At 44.8% G+C, this 19,527-nt stretch overlaps 1 protein-coding gene across 1 annotated transcript in view; it reads right to left on the reverse strand.

Moving 5' to 3' along the window:
- The window catches only part of LOC139071864 (potassium/sodium hyperpolarization-activated cyclic nucleotide-gated channel 3-like), a 79,070-nt gene that overhangs the window by 11,675 nt on the left and 47,868 nt on the right, over positions 1–19,527 (reverse strand). Inside the window, exons 5-6 of the mRNA XM_070555185.1 lie at positions 6,611–6,757; positions 6,084–6,324 (exon numbers count right to left, since the gene is read on the reverse strand). Coding sequence (XP_070411286.1) covers positions 6,084–6,324; positions 6,611–6,757 — 388 coding nt within the window. The remainder of the gene's footprint in view (positions 1–6,083; positions 6,325–6,610; positions 6,758–19,527) is intronic.

Here is a 19,527-nt window from a genome sequence, read left to right on the forward strand (position 1 = left end):
GATTTGTAACAAACGGTTATAAAACTTTCAGCATTAATAAACGTTCTGTTACACGTTTACCTCTTCACCTGTCGCCAGTCGTTAAAGGGAATCTGATGTCCGTGTTTTCATGGAGGTTGCACTCCCCAGGACGTTGACCCTAATGGCCATCTGTTGGTACTTGAACACAGAAATACTGCTAGCTCACAATGATTTAGGTATCTACTGTCCCTATGGCCAGGGAACCTACACACTGTCACTTTAAGAACAAATAGATGTTGGTACATCGACTAAATGAGTTAAAACTGAAGTTTTTAGAAAGTGACATGTTAGACGTGGTTTACACCTTTAATGTAGACCTCGCTGCCTTTTAGGTGTGTTTATAGTTATCTTCCAGGGGTTTGGTGTTTTTAAGGAAGACGTACAGCGCACGCTCTAATCCCGCAGCACGTGAACACCGCCGTGCACAAACCTGACAGAATGCAAATGCCAGCATTTGAATTTGCTCTCTAGCTGGAGGGGATTTTATTTTATTTAGTTTAAAGTGTGTAATGTTATACCTGTCTTCCTCCATGCTAGGAAGTGAGCGTGAATGTGAATTAATGAATGTGTGCAGGGCTGCTTCGACTGCGATGAACCACGTGTGTCCTGCAGCCTGCTTTGGCAAAGCTCACCTGGACTCTGAGTCCTGCTGTCAGCTCCCATCTCCCTTCCCAACTGCTGCCCCCAGCCCCCAGAGCGGACACTCTCTAACCTTTGAAACATCCGCAGCGAGCTGCCTGATTCCCCACGACGTGTCACGTTCACTCCCTCATTACATTAGCATAGCTGCAGCACAAAAACCTGTTTAGCTAAGCAGGCTGAGGAGAAACCTGCAGTGTTTAGGCTTCATGATTTCATCATTTTGCATGTTTTACTGTCTGGAGTTGATGCTCTTGAGTCACAAATGCTTCAGTAAACCATTTTAGTTTGCAAATTGTCCAGAAAACAGATTTATTGTATTAATTTTCTTTTAAATAAGACTCTGATAAGTTTACAGGCTGTCCTCTGGCGTTTGGATGCTTACGTCTTCCTTTAAGCTCTGTTTCTTAGCGGGACTGGAATTTCAGTGTTTTATGTTTATTAATGTTCATATCTAAGGAAAGCTGAACTATCATATTTAGCATGTTGACTTCTTTACTAATCATAACAACATTTTGAAGTATTAATTACATGCATACAAGCATGTTGACCAGGAACGCTCACATCCGATCATGGGATTTTCAAGAGATCGGAATTGGGTGAAAAAGATTGGATTTAACCTTTAAAACAACAAATATGACTTTTTTTTTTTACTCATTCTGGCATCAAGATTTTCAAACTGAACAACAACTTCCTCCGTAAACAACCGCAAAATACGAGCGAGATGACACGGAGCGACGCGGACCGTCCGAAGGACGCCAGGACCTCTGCAGCAACGGACGGCTCGTGAGGCTCCTTTAGTTCACGATTAGTGCTTGTGACTACGTATTTGTTCATTAGAGAAGATGTTTGTTAAATGTTCATCTTCATGTTGTTTTCCGCTCTGATTCAGGTGTCCCAACCTGCGATCATTATAATAATAAATGAAGAGATGATTAAGGACACAGGTTAACGAAGGCTTGCCCGGCTTTGCGGTCGCTGTGAGGATTTATCCGTGTTCTTTGGCCGTCGCTCACAGGTGACGTCAACGCTGTGGCTCTGCTGTTGTAGGGCTCGTGATCAGGACGTCATCACCGACACGGCCACCCCATTGGCGGCTTACAAGTTCTTACTTACTAGTGCAAACAGCGCTCAGTCTCGTCCTTGCAGCTGAACGTCATCTGCTGTTCGTTATATGACGTAACCGTGGTAAATCGTTGCTGCTGTGGGGCGCAACATGTGATCACCTGGGAAAAAGGTGGAAAACGGGCTAATTTTTCACCATTTTCCTGCTCGGAGGCGCAGCAACAAGACCGAGTGTTGAGCGTAACAAAGTCTAGTCGGCTCGCTTGGATCGCAGCTGTAAGGCGACCTGACATCTCGCACCTCTTCTATGGGATGACAGTTTTTACTAGAAAAACCAGCAAATGAAGCATTTACCTCTCATCTGGACGTTTACATCGACTCACACCACAGACCAGCCGAAAACGTTCATTTCACAGAGCTGTGGCAGCGACAAGCTGTCGTCGGTGCTCCAGTCTAGGGTCTTTCACATGGATCCAAACCGTTTATAACGCTGATTTCCTCCACGCGCCAGGCCCCGCCGCCTTTATCGTACAGATCCCTGCATATTCAGCAGCCTTTTTATGATTTTAACATGGGATGTCTTTCTCCCAAATCCGCTTCTTCTGTGCGACGCTCTGTTTGTTTTCACGTCTGTGCACACTCGTAAGAACGCCGACATGTCTGCGCACATCCCAGAATGCTATGTGATCGGCTCAACTTTCCTTAAAACAACATAATCGTAGACCTCCAGACGTTTGAAAGCCTCTAATTCACCCAAATCAGGAGCTCAGGGCTTTCTGTTGAATGGGAATAAATGTCTCCCCAGCAGATTCGTGTAATAAACACCGGCAAACGGGACCACCGTTGTCCGTCATCCCAGCACTCAAACAGGTTTTAATAACTTTAATTTTGTCGTTGGCGCAGATTTTAAGCTTCTCTCCAACCTCCTCCTGTCTTAAGATGGAAAAGTGTTCATATATCAGGACTTCATCTGCAAACTCTCTTAAACGTTGACATGGTGTATTGACAGCAGGCCATTTAGTGTTTGTTTTAACCACCCAGCCACTCGTGCACTCGCACAAAGATGTCAACGAAGATCCTCCAACAGGCAGCCCCGGCCCGCGGCGCGGCGCGGATAACTGCAGGTGTTGTGCAGATAAAAGTTAGCCTGCCAGCCGTGGCGCTGTGTGCCTCCCTCGTCACGGGAACGCGCGTCACTCAATCGAGCCGTAAAGAAAACACTTCCTAAACACGGGAAGTTTGTCAGATAAACTGGAAATTCACTCGGATGTGTTTTCCTTTCTTCTTATTTGGTTGCTTTGCAGAAGTATCGGAGCAGGACTCGGTGTCGGCAGAATGAAATTACTCGGACTCGATCGGAACCTCCCTGATATTAAAGCGCCCTAACCCTAACACACCAGGGGTGTCAGGTTGTTTTGTTCCTTTCCCTGCGACGCCGCATGGACGTGCAGATCGTGTCTGTGTCGAGTCTGTCGGTCCAGATCGCGTCTGCAGGACATCCAAACTGGGTCTTTGAACGGTGCGTTATTCCAGGTGAATGAACACGATCCAAACACTGTTGCTCAGCATATTGTTCAGGATGTTTGATGAAAGCAGAGCTTCTTCCTTATAACAGACATCGTTTTATCCCCAGTGAGTCACACTGAACGCCCAGGCTCCTCCAGAGAAGGACAGGGAGAGGAGTAAGTGGGTTACCAGGAGGATAAATGGGTTCTGACTCGATGTCAGAAAGGCCATTTTGCAGCTCTGTGGCCTGGTGTCATAGTCCAGTGGAGGGGAAGTACACGAGAGTGGGGAAATGCAAACTTTCAGTTCCTTTACAGAAGACAACCCTTTCAAAGAGAACCCGAGCCGAGAAGACGACAGAAGATTGCAGTGTGTAATCAACTCGAGCCCCATTCCCAACCCCTCCATCTGACTGCACACCACTCAGGTGCAGCGCAGCTTGACAAACACCTGAGGTGCCATGTAGGACCACCACAAGGTCACTGAGCTGGACTCCTACCTCCACCTGTACTTGCAACACATCACCATCACAACAGCCTCCTCAGTCTTGGCTCTGCGAGGGTGGAGGAGACGTCCGGATAAGTGTCTCGGTACTGAATCACGAGGAGACAAAGAGGCAAGTGGAGGGCGGGGCGGTGGGCGGTGCTTGTTTTCTTCACGGCCCTGAGCTGCATCCAGAGAACGGCCTTGGCAGCGATCCATGTGTCCCTTGGCGTGAGAGCTGCAGTCACATTACATTTCCCCACTCCACCGGATCGCTGTGTGCCCAGCCGACGCGCCCATCCAGGACACGTCCAGTCCGCTTTAGACTGCAGGCTCTCTGGCTCGAGCGAATCCAACAGCTAACAAACTGTAGGAGGCTGCGGAGACTGTTGTTGTGTAAATAATTCAGGTCCTCTTTGAATGACTGAACAGAACGGTGCACGGGCTTGCAGAGATGCTGATGAGAAGATACACGTGCAGTCTGGCGTGCTGTAAACTGGAGCTGACAAAACGAAAGCTCCGCTGTGGCTGCAGGGCCTGTGTTCCTCATGCACACGCTCACATAATCACAGCAGAAGTACTGCAATCAAAACCAAGACGGTCCTCGTTTGGACAAAACTGTGCTGTGTGGCGACACCCACACCCACACTGGAGACCACACGAGCCACACACTCTTTGTGTTGATCCTACACCAATTAATTTCATGAATGACTAACTCGTGTTTGGTAACAAACTCCCGGCGGCTCCAGGCTTTCCTCGCTCCCCCAGAGGAACGGCACTGCCAGGAAAAAGAACTAAAATAATTACAGATCTGAGAGATTTTAGTGAGAAGGACTCAGAAATCTGTGTCTCTGCACACATTCAGACGCAGACAGGAGGGGTGGTGTCAGAACCGAGCTTTAAAAGCGGTAACTCGATCACGATAAATGTGCAAGAAAGGACGCCCAGAGCACACGTAATAGCACCACTGCCCTGCTGAGGAGGGACGTTTGAAACGGCTCTTCTGAGAGGCATGACCACATTGTCTTAAGTGTGATTGCTTTTGGCAAAAGCAGAGAGAGCTTCTCAGCCAGCTTCTCAGCCGTTTCCCTCCCAGACTCGTTGCAGAGGAGGAGCATGGAGACAGAGCTGAGCAGGTAATTAAACTTCCACTGCCGGGTCACGTGCTGCCGATGCTTTCCCACCGCTTCTAATTACTCAACAGGATGTTCTAACGGACATGCTGCCACCGGCTTGGTGAAGGCACCTGAGAGGGCCGTGCACCTGATGACTAGGAACACAACGCAAGTCACACATCACTGCATTAGTGAAGGACTTGTAGCGCCGTACTCGGATGCACAGGTCAGGGTTAGGGTTAGACACAGCACACGTCTCTAAAAGAGCTAATAGAGCAACAGCAGCTCCTTCTAGAGTGAAGCTGCGTCACAAGTTAAAATTCAAACTCGGGCCAAAGTTTCCAAGCAGTAAAGGACATGATGATGATGATGATGATGATGTCATGATTAAAACTCCCGTTTAAACACATCCAGCATCGGGCTGTGGAAGAAACCGGTTCAGCGAGCCAGCGCCAGGGCGGATGTTTCCTCCAGCGAGCTCATCCCAGGTGAGACAGGAGAGACAACCAGGAAGTAACCTGGTCAGCTGCCACCACCTCAGCTGAACCCTTTTGACGTGGAGGATCTACTGCTAGCTTCCTCCGGAGGGGTGGAGCTCCTCAGGTCATAAGGCTGAGCCCAGCCACCCTAGTGGGGGAGGTCCCTTAAGCTGCTTCTTGTATTTAATGACTCAAATCTCGTGGTCGGAGGTGATGCAACATGGACAGAGCAGTAACACCTTCCAGCTCAGCCCTTACTTTAAGTCCACACGCTGGAGCAACACCATCCTTACTGAAGGTACCACCTGATCCTCGGGTCCATCTCCCTAGCCCTAGCCCACGACATCAAGGTACTGAAATCCTCTGGTTGAGGCAAAGAACGTTTCACTGGGATATTTGATCATGGGAGCTTTGGACCAGCAAACTTAAAGTCTTCTGCAGCCTGAAGGTGTCTGAATCCACAAAAGAGTGATTTTATAAAAACACCACTTTGCCCTCTGCCTTGGCGGCACGAGCTGTTTGTTCTTTTGCACACCCGGAGCTTTCATGTGAACTGAAGAGGCACCACTGTCTGTCTTTGACTGAAGCTGCCCTTTTGTTTAGCTTCACTTTTTCCAGCATTGGTGCTCGACCTCATTCTCACATACAGGCGTCCCGTTTGAATGCTGAGTTTGTGAATAAACACTGAAAAAGAGGCTCAGCGTGCCTTTCAGCTCCACAGGATGAGTGTGTGTGTGACCTTTCAGTTTCTGGTGGCGGCGCCACCTCAGCTTACCCCCAAAGTAGGAGCCGTCCGACAGCTTGGTCTCTTTGTTGCCTTTGGTCAGCACGCTGACGACCCCGTGTTGTATGAAGTACATCTTCTTGCCGATCGTGCCTTCTCTGATGATGTAATCCCCCGGCTGGAACACCTCAAACTTCAGCTTGGTGAGCATGGAGGTGACAAAGTTGGGGTCGGCGTTGGCAAACAAGGGCATTGAAGCCACCAGCTTTCGACAGTTGAAGTTGATGATTTCCTGTTAGAGGACAGAGGTAGGTGGAAACACACAACAGCAATGAGAAAAGCAGAGCAGAGCTGGAGGTTCGCAAAATGCACCGGCCTGTCACAGCTGGAGACAAGATGAATGTTAGCGCCGTCAGCTGTGCAGCATTTTTATCAGAGCCCTTTTTTACCGTTTGCTTGAGAATGAGTAAAATGTCAGGACGTGCAACTTTAACTAAGGAGCATGTCAAGCGTTGCACAAGTCGCTGTTATCTTGAGAACAAATGCACGAAGCAAAGGTACGGGAACGCTCGTCTCACCTCTCGAAGCGGCTCGTTCAGCTCACCCAGGATGCTCTCCTCATCGAACATCTTCCCCTGGTAACGGTGTTCATAGTAGTCGTGGATTCTCTGCCTCATGTCTGCAGGCAGTTTGTGGAAGGACATGTACTGTTCAACCTGTTTGTACTGCAGAAACACAGAGACGGTGAAAAATTAGAGCATGAAACCACGAAAACAAAGTCATCGACGAGCATTAGCATATCCCTCCACACCCAACCGGATTCAGCAGGTTCTTTCTTTAGTCACGGTGCGTGTATACAAGGAGCTTCAAAGGTCACGGTTAATGTACCTCAACAAAAGTACTCTTAATCCAGACATGCTGTACTCTGCTGTAACTGAGATCATCAGTATGAAGACAAATCCACGGTCCTGGATCCAGCAGCTCCTGAGGTGAGGAACATGCTGAAGGTGCAGAAAAACCGTACCGGTGGCTTCTAATCAGACTTCTCTGACTCTTGCATTGTAGCATGATGAAAGGTCTCTAATTTGTGGCAAAGGTCACATTTACCCAGCTGGGTCAAGCTGGGTCAAACGGTACTTTTAAATCCACAGATTACCCCAGGAGTCAGGATGTCTGCGGAATATCATCCACTATCTGCTGCTGCTCCGTCCCAGAAGAAGGACACGTCAAGTTCAAGATATTAATTAAACAATAATATTAATAAAACTCTTTGATTTTTATTACTGTTTATAAATGATCACCTGGTTCAGTATAAATGTATTTTAATGACATGAAATGAATTATTATGCTTTGGGTATAATTATGATTATGGTTGATGACAGGAATGTCAGTTTCACCTTATCCATCTAACACAGAGTTCATCCAGATAAACAATAACTGCCAACACGTGTTTTAGACGCAGGACCAAAGCTTTCTTGCTGAGAGAGGGGGTGTGTTCTGGGAGCTTCGTAAACTAACCATCACCAGTTTCAAGTCAGTTCTTGAACCCACCACCATCACAGAGGATCGGCCGTCCCTCACCTCCACCTGCTGTTCTGTCACGCCGACAAGAATAGCTAAAAATAAACGAAACTGTAACCAGCTGTCGAGAAACTCTTCCCAGAGTTATTGATTTCTGAGTTAAGATGCAAAAACTCCTTCAGAGTTACAGACTTTGAGAAGCAAATAGTTCCACCAGTGGAGTGGCCCAAGGAGACCTCTCAGGACCGATCTGGTCGTGCCGGAGGTTCTTCTACCAACCTCGTGCCTGGAGGAAACCATCTCCACCTGGACACTTCGGATCCAAAAGGGGGTCTTCTGATTGGGTGAGGTAGACTTCGACAGAATGTGTTTGATGCTGTTTTCTCTAAGTGAACAACTCAGGTAGCCGCAAAACATCACTTCCAGCCCAGAACGCTTTCCTCTCTCTGAAAGAAACCTTCTGATAATCCCATTCACGCGTCCAAACTCGTATTTCCAGTTTAGCTTCCATCCAGCCACAGGGTTGCCTTTTAAAACGAGTTTAACATCAAAGCTGTTAAAAATTGTCATTAAATCTTCATCCATGAAATGTCGTTATAATTGTCGTTCAAATCTTTAAGTTTAAAATTGTTAGTAATAAAATTTCTTCATTTTTAAACGTGCCTCATTATTGAATTGAAACACAGAAAGGGGTAATTGTTTCTGGTTATTGAAAGCAAAGATTCCTAAATTAAACTTTAATCTCTGGATTAAAACTAGACCAAGTGAATTGGGGTATGATCTTCTATTGATTACATAAGTATCTTGGTTATTTATACATGATATGAGCTCATGTGCTGATGTGCTCGGTCACTCTCAGGATCTCCAGCTGAATAGCAGCAGTGTTGGTTCTGGTGTTAATCGCTACAGCATTTTTCTCAAAAGTTAACGCGAACCGACTCCATGAAGCAGAAAAGCAGGAGAGCGACTGTAACTGTAGTTTAATAAATGGGCCATTTTAATAAAAACATCTCAAACAAAAATGTTCTCAATGCCTTAAAAGGACTGAGTGTGCAATGTGATATATGTAGAACATGTTCAATAGGAAGGGAATTAAGCTCTGGTAGCTTATATAACACCCCCCCCCCCCCCCCCTCCCCCCCGCCCCACCGCAAATCAAATTTCAAGAAAGATAAAACAAAAAAATATAGATTTTCCCTACACTGAGTGTCATTGCCATTTTCCTATAACATGTTTTATCCTCAATCACACAAACAAAACTTACAGAATGTGATGGTTTAAGCGCATTTAATAAAAGAGAAACATGTTATCTCCGGGAATAGACCTGCTTTTGCTGTCATCACGTTGTCCTTTAAAGGTTTTTAAAGAGCAAGTCACCCCCAAATCAACTACTTTTTTCTGATAAACTATATAAAGGAGTGTCTAATCATGCTGCAGACACGTGTCGTCAATAATGTGGCAGTTCAGTGCATCTTGGTTAAAATTCAAATATTCTGCCTAAAACTGACAGTGTTGCGCCGTCGTCAGGGAAAAACTCTGCACTGTATTTGAATTTAAATCTGCCACCGCTATTGGCTAAGAGGTATGCTATGATGTCATCTGGTACATTATGATGTCACAATGCTGTCGTGAGCCTGTGTGTGTGTGTGTGCATTTGTTAGCGGCTCCGCCCTCTCGGTCTGCCATGCAACAGCATTTGTTGCATTTTTCAAACATGAAGTGGGAGTGAAGTAAGTTTCTTATAGGGGGTGACTTGCTCTTTAAATCATTTTAAATGTCAGTTTTAATGTAAAATGCTCCTGTTTAAGTAAAAGCTGCAGCATTTTAGAAATTCCTCAACAGATTCCCGCGTTTCACCACGGATGAGTCGGCCACTCAGGGTTGTGTTTTACCTGTCGGGGTGAAAACCTCTCACCTGGTTTGAAAAGACGCCATTCGGACCAAAGCAGTATCGGCGGATTAAAGAAACTCACGACGTCGAGGAAATCATGAAATACATCAAAACAATTTAAGACAAATTTGTGAAAAGGTGATTTTCTGTGTTTATTTCAGACTTAACGCATTATTTGAGACGTTAAACAGATGATTTGATGGCTGCGTGGCGGCGGTGTTTTCAAACAGAGCCTATCGGTGACGAGTATCAGAGGCAGGGATGCGGATCAAAGCACAGAGAGCACCGCGGGAATAATACCAGATAAAGTCTTCGACCTGCAGAAAGGAAACGAAACATTGAGCGTTCGTGACGCCGCAGTGGAGCTGCTCTTTGATCACCGCCAGCAACCTTTCCTCGGAACGCTGCATTTGACCTCTAAAGTCTACTTCCATGTGTCTGACACTACTACCCTGGTCACCCGTCGTGCTGGAGGACGTGCTTGTTCAGACGCAGCACAGTAAAATAGGACGGCTGCCTCATGCAGGCTGCTTCTTCTCCCTGAAGGTGAAATCTCCATCAGCAGGAGCACAACGGCGCCAGGGATCCGAATCACTTCATACGAACCATCTAAAGCACATCCATCAGGTGTTATCAGGCTCCAACATGGAGGACATCTTCCACCCTTGCACTGGCCTACTGACAAGCCGGCGGTTCTGTAATCCTCCTTTTCGCAGCAGCCTCTTTCATTTCCTGCAACATTTACATTCTCTTTCCCCCTCTGCCAAGTTTAGATGAGATTTAGCGGCTGTTTTGACCAGAGCCTCTGAATCCCTCGCAGACACACAAAACAATCTGGAGTCGCTCTCTGCACGTCGATGACGGACCTCCCCTAGCTGTCACTAGTTAGCTGTGAGCTGCTGCAAGTCCCTGAACGTCATTTTAAAGCTACGTTCATCAGACTGAACAAGATGTATGTTTAATAAAGAGAAGTCCTGCTCTGGCGTGCATCTCATCACTGCGTGTCACCTGAGCCGGTACCTGGTGCCGCTGTAAATCCCGCTTCAGAAATGTCTTGTTTCTCTTCACATGGCATCATTTTAGTGACGAACAGAGCAGATCTCTAATAAACAGATGAAGATTATTAGTTTTTAGTATTTTACTAAAAGTCTCTGCAAGTCGTTTTAAGGAGAATAACGGTTGAGTCGAAGGAAACAAACCAACGAGGATGCAAAGAGGGACGGCCGTAGGGATGTGGCAGTGATGGGCCGATAAAAGGCTCCTCGACAGGAAATGATCTTATTGCTGCCGAGTCGCCGCCGTGCTGCTGCCAGGAAGCTCTGCTCGACTTAGCTCTATCCCAGCCAGCTCAGGATACCTTTTACCATCAGACCATCTCTGAGCTTTTGGGCTGCAGAGAAGCTCCAGAAGGCAGAAAATGGCCAAAAAATGATTTAAGTTACAGAAAAAAGTCAGAATTCTGAATATTTGACATAAATACAAGTTCGTGCAAAAACAGGTTTAGATTCATTTGTAAAACATGTCAAACATAACACATTGATTAAAAAAACAAGAGTTTAAGGCCCATAACTTATTTTTTCATTGGTGAAGGACGACAGTCTGATATCTATTCATATCTTTATTTCTGTCACTTTTATTCTGTTTTCCTTTTCCCAATTCCCTTCCCTCTCAAGCACGTCTCCAAGCAGATGCAGACTTTTACCAAATAAACCATGAATAATTCATTTCCCAAAAGATGTGTCAGCCACTTAATTATACTTTCTAAACATTCATCTTCCTCTTCAGTTCTGGTTCTCTTTCCTCCTTAAACTTTTGGCGTCGGGTCACAGGTGTTGGTCTTGTGACCTGATGATTCGTCTAACTTCAACACCCAATGAGAGAAACGACAAAATGATTCTAAGCAACTATCAACATAACACGAATCTCTTGATGAAGTACCTCTCCTTTGAGATGATGCTCAGCAGGGGGTGTGGTGACACACACGAAGGCAGAATCAGATTTGACGGAGTGGTTTAATCCAGACATTAGCGGTGGACTCTCGTGGGATTGAAGGCCTTCTAAGTCGTTCTCAGAGGGAAAATGTACCGGCGCAGCATCTCTAGGACCTAACAGTTACCCACATCACAGCTGAGCTTTACACGGCAGGATCTGGAGTCTTACTTCCTGATATGTGGACATCTCTCCTCTGATTGGCTAACAGCAGCACAGCTCCACCACAGACCCTGGTTGCTCTGCAATGTTAATGTTTTATCTCCACTAATAACACAAGCCTGGAGGAGTTCTGCTGTGTGGTGGAGTAGCTAATGCTAATGGTTAGCGTCTACTAGCTGAGACGTTCTCTGCTGTTTCCTGGACGCTAAACCAACAACAGCCTTCCCCGTCGTGAGTCCAGATGGGTGAGTGCATGAATGTTAGTGACAGGGTGACGTAGATCTGTCACGATTTTCTATCCTAGAGTTTCACCGTCTGTTATCTATCAGAAGCTACTGCAGGAGATCGGTGTAGGAGACTATTTTCATGTTCAGCCTGCATGAGAAACTGGGTTACTGGTTAAAATCAGAAATAAATATAAAAAAATGGTTTTCAGTGACGTTGACTAATTTTCTGGGGAAATCCTGCCCCGTCGTTCTAGAGAACGGTCTGAATATAAACAGGAGTGGTGAGGAGGAGGTTTGATGTTTTAATGCATTTGTTTTCTGTTCAGTTCATTCCTTTAGCACCATTTCACAACAAAATTCCTCTCAAAGCACTTCTCAGTCCCTACACCTCCAGCAGGTCCCTGAGGTCCAGTGACCAAAGCCAACTGGTTGTGCAGCACCAGGCTAAAGTTCAAAGGTGACGGATCATCTGCTGCTGTGGCCCCCAGACTCTGGACCTCTCTCCCCCTGAGCCTGAGATCAGTGGACTCAGTGGTCTCCTTTAAACTCGCCTGTTCAGGCGTTGGTGGGACCTTCATCACCTTCCTCTCCTTGTTCTGCTCTTATTCCGCCTTTCCACTGATTTCCCTCCTTCCTATTCACTTTCTCTCTCCCTTTCCTTACATTTTTTCTCCTTTTAAACATATTTTTAATAAATTTTTAAATATTTTTATGCTTTTTTGTTTCTTTGTTTTGTTTTTGTGAAGCACCTCATGATTTTTTTATCTTGAGAGGCGCTTTAGAAAATATTGTTTTCTTTCTTTCTTTACTATAAATGATGAGGTAAATGGTCGCTGAGCGTTGGTGCCTCCCATCCCTCCAACCGCCACCAACAGCAACGTGAGTTAAGCGTCTTGCCCAAGGACACAACAGCAGCATTCTCGGGTGGAATTTGATCCTACAGCCCTCCGATAGCTGGACAACCTGCTCTACCTCCTGAGCTACTGCTGCCCTGAAGTAAACATTCCACTTGAACCGACTTGTCGACACTGAGTTCATTTTATTATGCCAAATCATTAAAAGTTTCATATGTAAGGAAACCCAGGAGATTGCAACAAGTCACAGACTTTACAGCAATCCCCACAGCAAGCATGTAGCGACAGTGGAGAGGAAAACGTCACTTTAAGAGAAACCTTAACCTCCAACTGAACCTGGATCAGGAGAAGCCATCTGTCACGACTCACCTGGGTTTTAAAAGACACAGCAGACAAATACACACAAAGGTAGGAGGATGAACTAGTAGTGGCACTTTAAAGAAAGTAAACCGTTAAGAACAGGAGAGGGTTGGTAGTGTGTCGGCCGATGGCCCCCTCCAGGAGACTATCGCAACTCAGCAGGACACCAGACCTGTGGCTTCTCTGGCTTTTCTTTGTAGGAAAACTGGGTTTTTTCTTTAAAAGAGGAAACGACTGTTTAGTTTAGTTTGAATGCGTATTATACTGGAGGCACTGAACTGGGGGTCAAAAATAAAAATTGAAACAGATCTCTAGAGGCTCTTCACCCTCAAATAATCAGCGTTGGGCTCTTAGTCTACCGTTCCCTGAAGAGCATTGCTTAATTGCCTTGTGCTAATTAAAGTTGTAAGGGGGTGGGCCTGCAGCATCCTGTAGTCTTCCATCGTTTACTTTAAAAACCATTTGAGACCGGCTTGCCACAACGTGTCATCTCCTGGGCATTGCTGACTCCATAACCAAACAGAACTCCAACCACAGCTCCTCTTACACGGAAAACTCAAAAGGCTTCAGAACGGGAGCAGGAATCACTGACTACCGTAATGACCTGAATATAGGACCACCCCGATTATAAGACGACCCCCTGTCCAAGGTTAATCTTCAGGAAAGGAGAAAGAAAATCACCTTTTAAATAAACCATTTTTATTGAAAATTTGAGAACAAATACTGAGCAAAAATACAATTTTAATGCAAACTATCAGAACTTTGCAGACAGGTGGAATGAAAAGAGGCGTTTATTCAGACGCCCTCTGCCTCGCTCTACTCCCTCATGCTGCTGCGGTCGCGGTGCACCATCAGAACGCTACACCTGCCTACTCCTCCCAGAACGTCGTCCTCACCGCCATCCCATGCATGCAATGTTTGACACGTCTGCTGAATTGACTACCGTCATCTTAAAATTAGCATAATTCTGCCTTAGTATGTTAACTGCCCAAAAGTCATCTTTTGCATGTTTTTACTGTGTGGGCGTCGGAACGAGTCCCCGCACCGTGAGAACAAACATCCCAGCTCTAGAGCCGATCTTCATCCGCGTACGTCTTACGTCACGTGATCAGGAAGCAGAAAATCAAAGGAAAATGTGGAAGTTGTGACGCTGACATCCTAGTGCACAACGTTCTGTGACTCTTAAAAAAATGTGAAAATGCTGAAAAACGCTGGCAGCGAAGGGCTTTTCTGATCAGGTGGTGAATGAGTTAACTTGCCCTACTTTCGGTGTCGGTACAGGATCTGCTCGGGTGCAAGATCGGCTCGGGGTCCTTCGACTGCCGATGACGTAAAGTACGGCAAACCCACTCGGACAAAATACACTACACATCTATACTGTTGGAAAGAATTTAGCAGTTTCGTTATTAAAACAATGTTTCTTAAGACGTAAGTTTGTGTTTATAAAGGTATTTGTAAAATAAAACACTATTTTATTCATAATGTTGAACTCCTCTTTGAGCACATCCCTTGAAGGATCATAGGTATTAGCAACACCTGTGGAATTGTATTTGCAGGAAAGAAGTGTGTCCCGTTTATTGAAGTATTTTGTGTGTAGAGTTTTTGACGTCTTGTCCATGCGTAGTTCAGGTACGCTCATAGCTGCTAGCCAAAACTCTGGAGTTAAACGTTTTCTGGCTTTACTAAAATACCTGTCTGTACTTATTTGATTGATGGTAGTTTTACTTTTTATTAGACTCCAAATGTAATCATTTGGCACGTTTCTAATTCATAATTTGTAATAATGTAATCGGTGATATTAGCATTAGCATTCCTATGGGTTTTTCCATGTATATTAGCATTGCGCTAACCACTCGCTGCCAAATTGCAGCCTTTGCGATTAGAAAATCTCCTTTTGTCACATCGCAATTTAATTGCACATGCAGTTAATCGTTCAGCCCTAATATACTTGCAGCTCTATGCAAAAAGTGTATTTTCAAAGAGGTAATGATGGATTTCTTTGTAAAAGTTGTCCATCTTTCCAACAGAAAGATTTGCCTGGACCAACGTAACGTGATAACAACGTAACGTGATAACAACGTAACGTGATTACGTAATCCCGTAAGGTTCATGTTCAGCCAATCAACTACTTTGACGTCATTGGTAGTCGACGGACCCCGAGCCGATCTTGCACCCGAGCAGATCTTGTACCGACATCGGTCCACTCTGCTTCAGACCGCTCGTCTCCATTTTTTTCTCCTGTTGAGAACACGCAGCCTGGCGCCCTCTGCTGTTACGGGCGTGTAATGGTTAGACCTCGGTTATAAGACGACCCCACATTTTAAATTATTTTCAAAGAAAAAAACGTCTCATGTTCGGGTCGATACGGTAATGACTTTAGCATCCGTCGTTCATCTCCGTCTCAGAGTAGACACGGCCTGAATTACGCCGGCAGCCATCTTGCTTCCCACTCTGGAGACAGCCATCTTTCTACGAGAAGACTGGACAGATATTTAATCTATTCTAATTTGCACTTTTCTTTTTATTTAGATATCTGACAGAATTTTATTGTGCTGACATATTAAATGATAATACATTAAATAGTCTAGACAAATGCTGAAAAGGGGTGTCAGTGCAGTAAAACTCACAAGGTATCGGATGATAAAAGATCATCTTGCTAAATAATAAAGCAAAATAAACAATTAAATAGTAACAGTTCAACTATTTGATTAAAACTATTATATATGATCAAAACGTTGCATATATAAGATCCTACTAATCTGATATAATGATGGTCTCCAGTCTGGTGAGGACGTGACATCACTGTAGACCGTTTTACAACGATCTGAGTCTGCTGAAAATACCTACCATAAACTCCTGTCTCTGCTTATTTTGCTCTTCTCACTTGACTTTTATAAGTTTTATCATTGGGAAAGAAAAATGGTGTAAAATGAGGATTTCCTTTTCTCTGCATGTCTATTTCATAAAACCTTCATGAGTCTGAAGATGGTTTCCAAGACATGAAACAACATTTAAGCCTTTAAACTGCAAACCGCTGTGCCCGGAGGAGCTTTATGTAAACACTGGTTCATGTCAGGATTAACGTTAAAAAAGGGTTGAACAAAACTGCCTCAGACTGCATTTGATGTTCAGCTCATTCATCTAAACCTAAAACAACTTCAGCTCCTTTTTCATTTGACTGGAAAATTATTTGCTTCATTCATGGATTCAGAAACAAACTGAGCTGCAAATAAGTACAAAGGACTTAGTTTTCTAACATCTTTGTTTAAACACCACAGCTAGTGACAGTAATATTTGTTTATCTGGGATAAAACCTCTAAAAATACCATTTTTCATCTCTGCTGGGCCAAAGTTTTACCCCCACTGGTGTGTTTGTTTTCTACTAATAAATAATTCATTCTTAAAGCTCAGGTAGTGTCTTTGTTTTCATTCTTCGTATTCAGGCTTTTATAATTACCTTAACTTTCAGTGTATCTTGGTGTGGACAATCTTCTGCTGTTCACCGTCTTGCCACAGGAGTCCCCCAAGGCTCTGTACTAGGACCTCTTCTCTTTGCTATGTACACCACCTCACTGGGTGAGATCATTCAATTGCATGGCCTCTCCTACCACTGCTATGCCGACGACACCCACCTCTATCTGTCATTCCTGCCGGATGACCTCACAGTCTCTGCACGAATCTCAAACTGTCTCTCTGACTTATCAAGGTGGATAAAACCCCACCATCTCCAACTCAACCTCTCTAAAACAGGATTACTTGTCATCCCAGTGAATCCGTCCATACGGCACAGCATCTCAATCCAGTATGATTCCCTGTCTCTCTGGCTCTTTCAAAGGCAGTGCAACATCCAGCAATGGTCAGTTTCGGTACAGTCTGACCTTTCACCATCTCTTCAACATCTGGTCAGAAAGGAGACACAACATTGCACGTGTTCCCTTTAAATGAGTCTTCCTTCATACCAGCTGGGATTCACAGACTCTGCAAGTCTGAAAGATAAACGATAACTTTCTTTCCCAAGGTCCCGTCTGTCTGCCTCCAGAAGAAACAACTCCAGCTCGAATCAGTTGCTAAATTCAAGAATGATTTCCTAAATCAGTATGAACTTCTTCCATGATTTATAATCTAGATAATCATTAAATAAACATTTGCTTATTACTACTTATAATAACTATAGTATAATGAAATGCTTCATCTGTGCTCACTGAATGGATGTTATGTTATGATGTCTACTAGAACCTGCCACGTGTTCACCATGTTATGATGACGAGGTCCTCACATCTGCACTCACACCATAACAAGTACGGCTAAGTTAAACCCTGACACACGTAGAATTAACCAGTCAGGACGTCCTGTATCAAGAAGGCGTTTTTCTGAGTTGTCTTGGTAAAACATCTCCAAACTTGTCAGCCTCTGATTGGCTGTGCAAATCATAACAGCTAAACCTTAAAACTGGATCATCCTGAGTGATCCGACAGTTCTAGAGAATCGCTCAGACCGTCCACCTGCAGCAAAACCTCTTTAACCGTCAAAGATTTAGACACGTCGTCAAAACCTTTATGCACCTGTGAAGCTGATGAGCAAACAGTTCCTGCAGAAACAAAATTGTTAGACTCCTTAAGAGTTCCATCCAGCTGTCGTGACCCGAGACATCTCTGGACCGAAGAGTCGGTACCACGGTGTTCTACAGCCCTCCGGTACCAGCGGTCAGCCGACCCCTGTGACTTTCGGATCCACCAAGACAGTCTCTCCAAAACGGGTGAAGTAGACATGACGGATAGCGTCTGATGTTCTTCTGATGAGAAGAACTTTATAGCTCAGATCTTTTCACCAGAACTCAGCTTACTTTGATGAGGAAGCTCTGACGGACATCGCATTCACACATAGGTTCCTTCATCACGTTTAGTTACATCCACTCACAGGAAATGCTTAATTAGTAGTCATGTTTTAATTGTTTGTAAAATAAATTCTTACTTTTAAAAACTTGACTCTTTCTTGAAATAACACGAAGCGTGGTTGATCACTGAAACAGCAAAGAACCTAGATCTTCTGAATTATTACAGTAAAGATAATCATAAGAAAACACTTCAGCAGTTCGAAATCTGGGTGTTGTGATCGATGAACACCTGACCTTTAAAGATCATGTTGCCTCTGTTGCCCGTTCATGCCGCTTTGCGCTGTTTAACATACGAAAGATCAGACCATACCTAACACAACATGCCACCCAGCTCCTGGTGCAATCTACTGTCATCTCCCGCCTCGACTACTGCAACGCCCTTCTAACTGGTCTTCCAGGCTGGACTGTGAGACCTCTTCAAACGGTCCAGAACGCAGCGGCGCGTCTGGTCTTCAATCAGCCAGAAACAGCACACGTCACCCCTCTGTTCATTGAGCTCCACTGGCTACCGCTAGCAGCACGCATCAAATTCAAATCGCTAACACTAGCATACAAAGTCCGAGATGGTACGGCTCCCATCTACCTGAATCCTCTTGCAAAGGCTTACGTCTCGGCCCGGCCGCTCCGGTCATCACAGGATGGTCGGCTAGCAGTGCCTACACCACGCTCAGGACAATCCAGACTCTTCTCATGCATCGTTCCACAAATGTGGAATGACCTTCCAAGCTCTACCAGAACAGGAGCTTCCTTTTCAATTTTCAAGAAACTCCTGAAGACCCTGCTCTTCAGAGAGCATCTTCTAAACCCGTCCCCACTCTACCGTCCTCTCCTTGTTTCCTTCCCTCTATGCTGCCTCACTGCCACCTAGGATTGACTGAATAGTGTTTGTTGTTAGCCTCAAGGGCAACCTGCTGGCTTCAGCATCACCTGTATGTCGCTTTGGACAAAAGCATCTGCTAAACACATAAACATGAACATCATTATATTTTCACCTCTTTCAAAAGAACGAGCCCACGAGTTAGATGTCACCTCTGCAGGCCAACTGGACCAAGGCCTTTCATCTTGACAGAAGAACCCAGAGAGCAGGATTTTCACGCCTCGTTACATCAAACCGGCACAAAGCCGTTAACGCGGGTCATTATCTATCCCATACAGACGTTTAAAGTCAACCGTAGCGCTCCATTCATTTAAACCTTTCTACAGCGGCAGCATTTATCTGGATTCACCTTTTCACCAACGTTCAACAGAAACAAACAACTTGGGTCTAAATCTTTATTTGTAGTTAATAATTTCTACAAACCTTGTTTTTACACGGTGTTGTGTAAGAAAATGTGTTAATATGTTCCTGGGCATTCTAAAAATGGCCGACCCAACCCACTCTGATCCACCGACATCCTCACACAACCCTTTGGTGACTTTTGGGTAAAACTTATAGGTCAACACGACATTGATTGTTTGAAAAAATACATTTTAAGTATAAATAATGTAGATTTTATTTATTAATGTAACTGTCGGATATCAACATTGTGCACAATTTACCTAAGGTCAAATTTCTACGAGTTAATCTGCAAAACGTGAACAAAATCCCTCCAAATCT

The sequence above is a fragment of the Nothobranchius furzeri genome, chromosome 9 (assembly GCF_043380555.1).
Source record: "Nothobranchius furzeri strain GRZ-AD chromosome 9, NfurGRZ-RIMD1, whole genome shotgun sequence".
NCBI classification, from domain to species: Eukaryota; Metazoa; Chordata; class Actinopteri; order Cyprinodontiformes; family Nothobranchiidae; genus Nothobranchius; species Nothobranchius furzeri.